General features: G+C 32.9%; 2 protein-coding genes across 2 annotated transcripts in view; one reads left to right on the forward strand and one right to left on the reverse strand.

Moving 5' to 3' along the window:
• The window catches only part of LOC123313090 (dynein regulatory complex subunit 3-like), a 29,907-nt gene extending 23,486 nt beyond the window's left edge, over positions 1–6,421 (reverse strand). The window contains exon 1 of the mRNA XM_044897800.1: positions 6,163–6,421. Within this exon, the coding sequence (XP_044753735.1) occupies positions 6,163–6,331 (169 nt within the window). The 5' untranslated portion in view covers positions 6,332–6,421. The remainder of the gene's footprint in view (positions 1–6,162) is intronic.
• Positions 6,422–6,707: 286 nt separating this feature from the next.
• On the forward strand, positions 6,708–8,377 carry LOC123313975 (cell growth-regulating nucleolar protein). Its single transcript, XM_044899087.1, has 3 exons — positions 6,708–6,922; positions 6,977–7,208; positions 7,893–8,377. The coding sequence occupies exons 1-3, from the start codon at positions 6,798–6,800 to the stop codon at positions 8,370–8,372; spliced, it is 837 nt and encodes a 278-aa protein (XP_044755022.1). The 5' UTR covers positions 6,708–6,797; the 3' UTR covers positions 8,373–8,377.
• Positions 8,378–9,858: the final 1,481 nt, after the last annotated feature.

A 9,858-nucleotide genomic window follows, 5' to 3' on the forward strand; every position in this document is an offset into this window, starting at 1 on the left:
AGAGGCAGGCATCTACTCCGCAGTGATTTCTGTCGTCTCACTAAAACGCAAGATGGGCCGTTTTATATGTCAATTAAGCTTTATAATAAACTTCCACCCACCGTGAGGGCCTTCAATCCAAAGGTTTTCAAAAATGCCGTAAAGGCGCTGTTATTGAAGTGTGTTGTAATTCTGATCAAAATAATTATCATTGAGAACACCTTCAGTTGTAGAATAAATTTGAGATTTCCATAATGTGCGTTGATTTTTTGCGCAGTGTATAACATATATGGTCATCACTATAGAGATTAAAGTGTTTCTTCCAATCTCAATTTCATTTCAGTTCTCATTTCTAGTGAGAACCCGAACAGGTACTGTTGGGGAGCCGACGATGCTAAATCGGGATTTTTCTCGAGCGTCTTGGAAACCTAGTGGATTTTGAAGATTAGATGGTAGAAAGACAAAAAGGTTCTATGAAGTGTGCACTTTCAGCGGTGGGGAAAGCATCTGCAGGGCCTCAAAGATGTAAAAAAAATTGTCAGGTGTACATACTCGAGCGTGTCAGATTAAGATACTGTATATGCCCTACGAGTCTCTGATAATAAATTCATACTTATCTGACAGTTACTTGCACATACTTGAGCGTGTCAGATTTTCATACAGATGGTTAATCTCGGTGTTGACCCATTAATCTGACACTAATCAGGGGGGTTTTCTTCATAGACAATCTATGGTTTTCTTAATCTGACACTTTGAAGATGATACAAATGCTTTTTTTTCGAATATTCCCCCTCTAATCGTTTTTGAATTCATTTTAAAAGTTGTAGATTCTGGGCCTGTTCCGATATTACTGGTTTTACTGGCCCGCAATCGAATAACAATAGAACTCGAACGACTGGGCCAATAGGCTAGGCATCGTCTCTGAAATACTGACAGTACTGTTCAGGAATATCGGAACAGACGGAATAAAATTCTACACAACTTTTGCCTGAAGCAATTTTACATACTCTTAACCGTTCTCGAGTTAGAGGGCGATAAGGGCGAGGAGCTTATTTATTTATTTATGCATGCATGCACACATGCGAAAGGACAAGGTGAATGTGGATTCCCAGTCTAATCTACATTCCAAAGATTATAGAGTAGAAAGATAGGAAACGAAGCGACTAGAGTGATGTGAGCGCCATCTGTGTTTCAAATGTGTTTTTAAGGCCCTAAGACTGGTTAAAATTTTAATTCGAGGGACATATGAAATTTTGCGAGATGTCAGAGTCAAATGGCCATTTTGATCAAACCGGTTTTGAATGTTTTGATTCTCGTATCCATAGACAACCTCGTATCGCCTTTTGTTTTCCGAGCCCGTTCTAGTTGCTGATTATTGAAATTTTTGTCTAATTTCTTGGCGAAAACCTCAGAATATCGTTCGAAAATTATTGTATGGTGAAGAACTGTGGATCAAATAAAACGAATTTTACTAAGGAAAATGGGAATGTAAGTATTAACTGGTAACATGTGACTCGGTCATTCATTGATTTTTGTTTTCAGTGCTACGAAGTGGATAAAATTTTCAGGGCGTAAAGGCCTGCAAACACTACTGACTACACCATGTGCAATGAACATTTTACTGCAAGTCGATTGAGAACTGTTTATCCACGTGAATTGTTGTATGCAGGAAGCATCCCTTACATGAAGGGCTCATTTAGGGGAAATTATGACTTTTACACTAATTAACCTTACCTTCCATTCAAAGATTCTCAATATTGCCTTCAATATATTCAGAAATGCAAAATTCTATGGATTTCGATTCGGGAATCGGGTGACTGTCAAATTGTTGTTTGGAAAGTCAAAGTTTTATGAAACCTTCTGTGAGTGTTCATTCGTCAATCAATTTGTATATTGTGTCGTGACCATACTATGAAGAAATCATGAAAAAGCATGAAGAAATTATACTGACGGACTTGAATACAAGGCTTGTATACCTCTGTAAGGTTTTTTTCAATTGTGGTTCTGAAAATTTTGTAAATAATATGTAAGTAACGGAAATGTGTATCCTCTGAAGGTAAATTGAATATTGGTTCATATCAATTTCTGATATAAATTGTAAAAATTCAACTCAGTTTATTAATTCGAAACTTTTTCACAGAAAAACACCTTTCACGTAACTATAGCAGATAACCATATACTCTTGTCAAAGCTCTATTCGTTGTCCATAATTTCAAATTTTTGTAAATTTTTTATAGATTGCAAATAAAAATTTATCACATCCAACAGCGTATTTCATTGATACCAATCGATTCCAAACAATGTTCAGATGAAAACTAACATCCTGGTCACAAAACAAAACCATCCTTTTGTTTTGTCGCTCAGGATGTTTGTTTTCTGGTCTCAACAACGTCAATATTGAAATTGAATACAAGGAATAGAATTCGAATTTCGCGCCCCTCAATTATAAAAGAGAAAACTGTTATTAAACAGTTTTTCTGTATTGATAATACGTTTTCAGCGCCATCTCATTGTCAAATGTGTTTTCACTGGCCAAAATGTAGTCGGTTTTTAGTACTAGCGATATGAGGGCGTTTCCTATCTTTCTACTCTATAATCTTTGCTACATTCATCCAATTGTCAAAATGACAAGGTATTTCTATGATAACAATTTCAAAATTAGTCTCTGACTGAACCTTAGAATATACTATTTTCCAACGAGTGAATTTTCGCTTCAGTATGTAGAAAAAATTGTTTAGGACAACATTTTCAGAAAATGTTATGATCTACAACTTTTATAATGAATGCGAAAAAGATTTGAAGCCCGGAGGGGGAAATAATTTTAAAAAAACGATTTTTGTGACCTTTATGGCCAATTTTTACTGTTTCGTCTTGCTCAAACTGTCTTATTATATTTTTTCCATTATTCTTGAATCATTAGCTTCAAAATAAGAAAACACGCCACTGCGCTCGAGAATGTACACGTGACGTTTTTTTTTTGCATGTTTGGCGCCCTCCCACACATTTTCGACGCGTTTAAATTGTCAGTTTAAGATAAGATGTCTAAAACACTGGTGTGTGCACTTGTCACTTTTTGCGAGCATCAACATTTCAGAAAATCGGGGATATGGGATCAGTTTCGTGGCGGCGCCACCATGTCATTTGCTTCGTTCTATCCTTGTTCTACCAAAGGAAGTCCAATGATACTCTCCCGTTTTATTTTGTTTTGCGTTGATATCGAACATCGATCAACGAATTCAAAATATGAACTGGCTCATTTTGTCAGCTGTTGCAAAAACAAATCTGTCAATATTTCAACACTATTGAATGAGGGTTCGAAGGAGTATTTACTATTTTTCTTCAAGATAATTTCCGTTTCACAAATTGAATTCATGAGGGGGGGTAATTCAATATGATTTTAATAAAACACAGTTGATTGGTCAAATGTCCAATATATTCAGTTGACGGAAAGGAAATTTTCACTATATCTACTCATGAAGAATATTTGAAGAACAGACTAGAATAGATTTATGTATTTCTGTTTCTCAATACATGCCCGCAATTCACATTACGTATTTCCAATACAGTTTCTTTGAAATATTGCTGAAGTTGCCATAAACCTAGCTATATCCGCCCCGAATGTTCATTCATCTGATTTGGTTCTGCCTCAAATTCCAACAACATCGAATTCTTAGCTGTAGTTCTTGATTGTATTGTTGAGTAAATGAATGTTCTACATCCCTTTCTTGAAACTAATACATTTTCACACACCAAAAATCGCTTATAAATACAACATATTCATAAGTCGTACGAAAATATTCAAATAATTTTCAAATATCAGTTGACAATGCTCTGTCAAATTCTGAACAGCGCTACCAACATTGGGAAAAATGAAACTGATCCGATATCCCCACGAAATTAAAAACAAAATCGAATCAGTGAATACACCAGAGTTTTAGACATCTTAGTTTAAGAGAATATATACTTTTCAATATGTAAGTAACCACATATATCTTAATCTGACATACACGCTCGAGCAATGATCGTTTTTTTTTTACTATTCTGACAGGAGTGACAGGCTGTCCTAGACAATTCCCCCTATATACAGGTCTAATTTTTGGTAGAGGTACTCTACAGGGTCCAAGGTATGTCCCCTTATATTAATATGACATGCTCGAGTAAATCCCGAATTTCCCTCTTCGGCTCCCCAACTATTAGTATCTATCTTAAACACGGTTGATTTCGTCATCAAGGGGTGAAGTATTTTTTTGATTTATCTTTCTTTCGCGCATTTCCGGTAATGCTGATGAGACACGATCTAGATACCATGGCAATTGGAAATTTTGCAAGAATATGGCGGCTCAGAAACAGAGATTACAATAAAAGATGTGTTATACCTTTGATTACAATACTATGATCTTCAATGGAGGACTTCCCTACATGTTTGCCAACCTAGAAAAAGGTCTAAAAGGTCTACCAACGGGGAATGATTGCTTTCTAACGAAACCTACTTCATTCTTTCCGCAATGATCAAATATATTTATGAAATTCTACCGAGCTTTCTAGAGTTTACTGTCAAAGAGAAAAAAAGATTTTCATAACCTCGATCGCTGATTGGTTGAAATTTATGTTGGTATTAGTACTTCTTGTGACAATTGACATATTTCATTGGCAAATGTCATTTTTACATATATATATATATATATATATATATATATATATATATATATATATATATATATATATATATATATATATATATATATATATATATATATATATATATATATATATATATATATATATATATATATATATATATATATATATATATATATATATATATATATATATGTAAAAATGACATTTGCCAATGAAATATGTATATATATATATATATATATATATATATATATATATATATATATATATATATATATATATATATATATATATATATATATATATATATATATATATATATATATATATATATATATATATATATATATATATATATATATATATATATATATATATATATAATATTAATATTAATATTGTCAATGTGCTGTATAGCTTACAAAATACAAGAAAACAAGAATGCGTTCAAGCAAAGATTGTGCACATAACCAAAACTTTGCCCATAACCTAACAGATTACATTTTTCTTCTTGACATTTGCCAACGAAACATGTCAATTGTCACAAGAAGTAGTAATACCAACATAAATTTCAACCAATCAGCAATCGAGGTTATGAAAATCTTTTTTTCTCTTTAACAGTAAACTCTAGAGAGCTCGGTAGAATTTCATGATTATATTTGATCATTGCGGAAAGAATGAAGTAGGTTTCGTTAGGAAGCAATCATTCCCCGTTGGTAGACCTTTTAGACCTTTTTCTAGGTTGGCCAACATGTAGGGAACTCCTCCATTTCGTCAGGTCACGTGACCAAATCTGCCATTTTCTTGCAATAACCAAAGAGTTGGTTACTCTTTGCAATAACGATGAAAAACGAGACCACTGTCTCGTTTGAGTCACTGTACTTAGGTTCTATAAAATAAATTGGACTGGCGGAAACCCATATGTCTATTATATATAAATTATAGATATATGCAGAAACCTCTACATTCAGAGTACACCATAAAGAACATGATGCTCTTATTTGAGAGCATCATTATAGCATAACTCAACCAACGATGCCGACCAAATGAAGCAGAAGAATTTTTTTCAAAGTCAGTAGTACTCAGTACAACTCAGTTGCCGCATCGAAGTACCTCTGTCACCGTATGCCTCATGATTGCAAAGGTTTACGAACCAAGAAGTGCACCGAAGGATGAAGCAGTTGGAAGAACTAACGGGCCTAACGGAAACCATTTAAGAATGAAAAACTAGAAACAGAAACTATCAATGAGCACAACAATCATGAAAGGCAACAAATAAGAGGAATGATCCGTAAAACCGTAAAAAAGAGTTCTGTACAGAAAGGTGGTTTATTAGGTGTGGGTGCACTTTTGTTGAAATTATTCCTTTCCATTTTAGTGGAGTGTCCTAAGATCAACGACCGTTAAAAATGGAAACGAACTTTTTCAATTTCACTAAGAAATGAATGATCTCTACATATATGCCTCAATGCAAGTCTAAATATACAATAACCTTCCCTGCATAACAAAATATTCTCAAATTTGAGGTAGAATAATTCTTACTGCAATAATCTAGGTGAATGATTTCCGCCTTTTCGAAAGGCAATCCTTCTATTCGCGCCAATCTTCCTGTCTCTCCACATCGTGTAAGTTCAAGCAATTTTTCCTGAAGAAATTCATCATCTATAGCTCTAGGAATTTTTTGAGCGCAAGGATCCTCAATATTTTGCATTTTAAAACCAATTCTTTTATCAAACTCAATATAACAAAATAGTCATATCGATCAAACTTGCAATTTCAGATCTATAAAATGAAATGTTCGTTTCTATAGCGACTGTCGAAATAAAAATGATACAGAGAATGATATTATTCACTAATTTCCACACAATACAAAATAGCTAACAATCGTTCTCAGCTATATAAAAAAATTTCACGAAAACGGTAAAAATCGTTGGTTAAGTCGAATAAACTGAAAATAAGAACATTCGATATGTATTTATCTGTGTCATAACCCAAAGTTGGTTGTCACATTTTCTATGATTGTGGTCTTAACCTATAATTCATCGGCAAAATTTCATTGGACTTATTATTTGTGTTCTGTGCTACCAACTATTTTTATCAAAGATTTTAGGCTAACTCTCAGAGACAACCTCTCTGCTAACTCTATAATCTTTGACTTTTATGTTACATTCTTCAGAATGGTAGTATTTACTTGTAATCATTGTGGCGAAAGTCTTCAAAAACCAAAAGTTGAAAAGCATTACAGCTTCGTGTGTAGGAGAAATAAATTCTTAACATGTGTAGATTGTTTGAAAGACTTCAAGTAATATGCCCAATTATCATTGCATCAAATATTTTAGTTATGAATATGTTTCAGTGGGGAAGAATACAGTGCTCATGTGAAATGTATAACAGAAGAGGAACGGTATGCTGCCAAGGGAACTTACAAAAATGGAATCGTAAAGAAGGGGGAAGTGAAGCAAGAGCAATGGTCCGATATGATCAGATCAATTTTGAACGATAATACTAACTTAAAGCCCAAATGTAAAAATTTACTCAATCATATTGTTAATTTCACTAATGTTCCCAGGAAGAAACCAAAATTTATGGTGAGTTACATCTTTGCTTATAGCTACACTTCATGATTAGTTCTTGATTACTGCTCTTCTCCCATTGAATGTACTGAGTTAATATCTTCCACGAGTCTTCTTCAAACATGAAAATGATTCCACTACTATTTGTTTCAAACAAAATTGTTTCAATTTCGTTACATTAATTGGAAATTAACAGCAAACTAGTGACAAAATAACTTGCTGTCACTAACATTCTATTATTTTTGTAAGCACATTTTCTTTTACCATTTTTCAGAATATCAAAGGGTTACGATTTGTCAAAATCAGCTGACCGTTCAATGCTGTGGGACACACAAGCTTTTCCCTTCGTTGATTTTCATGTTGTTTTAGTGGTGTTGTATTGTGTTTCTTGCACATTTTCAGAAAAAATTTTGTTCCTGGCGTTAAATCTCCTAATCGTGGATAGTTTGTTTAATCAAGTTTTTTTCTTAAAATCTGAACAGCGGGTATACTAAAAAACTTTATATAAAAATCAAAAACTTCAACACACACTAGTTCAATAAAATGCTTTGTGTGCCCCACGGTAACAAACGGTCAGTTTATTTTAACAAATCTTAAGAGTACCCTATATCAGTGATATTCACCTAAGTTATAATAATTTCTATTGTTTTTAGTACTTTGATTTCATCACTGATGATAATTTACCATTACGTTTTTTAGAATTTTATGAAAAATACAATGGGAGGCAGAGTTGATAATGCTACTGTTGAAGAAGTATGGAATGTAATTGAAGAACATAAGAAGAAAGTTACTCCTGTAGAAAATAGTGTTAAAAAAACTGAAACAACTGAGTCCAATAATCAAAATGGAAATTTAAAAAGAAAAAATACAGAATCGGAAGACACAGACAACAAAAGCAGCAAAAAAATCAAATCAGTCGATCTTTCTGATAAAAATGATACTACTGATAACGGTGAAGATACAGCTACAACATTCCAAATTAAGGACGAGATTTTGAAAGTTTTGAATAAAAAAGGATCAATTTCCTTGACCAAACTGCAGAAAAAAATATTCAAAAAATACAAAGCTTGTAAAGAAGAGGTAGATTCAGAAAAATTTGAGAAACGTTTTAATAAGAAGCTTAAAAAAATATCTAATATTGTGATAGAGGACGATGTGGTTTCAATAAAAAATGAATAAACAAATGTGTCTTATTGAATAAAAATTGGAATGAATTATAATGGAAAACGACACTCATCATAGGATTCATAGACTAATTAGTCTATGATAGCATTAAAGGTTTAGCCATTTGTCCTGGGCACCACCACTTGATAAACCATGATTTTAATTAGGTATACTAGAGGGTCAGTCTTTGACAGTAGATTCCTGAGGTCAATAGAAACACTTTTTCCAATTCGGTTTGGTTTAAACTCCATATAAAAATGTAATTTTCACCTAACACAAAATTTTGCTCACATCTTCCAGTTGCTTCATTGTATCATATAAAAATATCAGAAACTCAAAAAACCAACTCTCAAAAGTAAGTGTATGCACACTAATAAACAATTGACCATCTTGAAAATAAAAATATCGTTCATATGTTCTGGAATAATATGTAGTATCATAGATTTAGCTTGTTACTCTCTTGTAATAGTGTTCTGCGTTTGTTATCTTGGCAAGGTTGGAATGTTCAAAGAAAAAATCGTTTATTTATATGAAAATGAAAGGTTAGATGGGTTATGTTTGAATCTGGTTACTCTTGTACCAAATAAAAAAACCACAATAATGAAAGATTATGTGTTGGAGATGAATATCAGAGCTAATATGGGTAGTGGCAAGCTGAATTTGTTTATATCGTCGAAACAAATAGAAATCAAGAGAAGAGTCGCGAACGAAATTGTGAATGCTCATTTATTGTATAATGTAAATACTTCTTTGTTCCCCAAATGGAATGGAAAACATGAGTTTATGCTCGTTTTTTTTTATGGTACCTATTTTCAAGGTTAAAATGGCATATTTGATGCTCGGAAAAATTGCAGTCGCAGCAATGGCAATATTCATTAGGAAAACTTAAAATGACTTATATCGTTTTATCTAGGCTTAATATAAAAAAAATGGTAAAGAAAAATGTGTTTCTTTTGACCTCAATTATATACTGTTGAAGTATATCTACTGGGTAGGCAAAATTGTTGATACCTGACCTACAACTTTTTAACCCAACACTATAAAGGAAAATGAATGCCACATTATGTTCGTCTTTTTTCGAGAAACTTATAATGCCATCAACTGCATTCCACTATCTTTTTTGTTTTAGTTATTGGCCAAAATTGAAATTTGGGCGAATTCAACTTTGGTCATTATCTGCGTTTCTTTTTGTGCTAGGATGTTGAAGTAAAAACATTATTGAGACACTTTTCATAGCAATTCAGTGGCCTACTATGATTTTTTTCAACAGGTTTATTTGCTAAGCTCTAACATAAAGTTGTGTTTTTTCGTATGAAAACAGTAGATTAAAATGACTCGGAAAGAATCGCCATTTTTGTCCCGTTTCAGAAATATATATTATACATCGCCCTCAGTATTTCTAAGTTATTTTAAACTACCTGTTTTAATAAGAAAATACACATCGGCTTTGTTTTGGTTCGCACTTTAGGCGGTTCCGAATCGGTTCAAAGTAGTGGAGCAG

This window comes from Coccinella septempunctata, chromosome 1 (genome assembly GCF_907165205.1).
Source record: "Coccinella septempunctata chromosome 1, icCocSept1.1, whole genome shotgun sequence".
In the NCBI taxonomy this organism is placed as follows: domain Eukaryota; kingdom Metazoa; phylum Arthropoda; class Insecta; order Coleoptera; family Coccinellidae; genus Coccinella; species Coccinella septempunctata.

Bases quoted from the DNA above. Each gene is read 5' to 3' on its own strand.
- LOC123313975 (XM_044899087.1), top strand. From the start codon at position 6,798: ATGGTAGTATTTACTTGTAATCATTGTGGCGAAAGTCTTCAAAAACCA. The intron at 6,923-6,976 runs GTAATATGCCCA...AATATGTTTCAG, and splicing joins GATTGTTTGAAAGACTTCAA to TGGGGAAGAATACAGTGCTC. The intron at 7,209-7,892 runs GTGAGTTACATC...TACGTTTTTTAG, and splicing joins GGAAGAAACCAAAATTTATG to AATTTTATGAAAAATACAAT.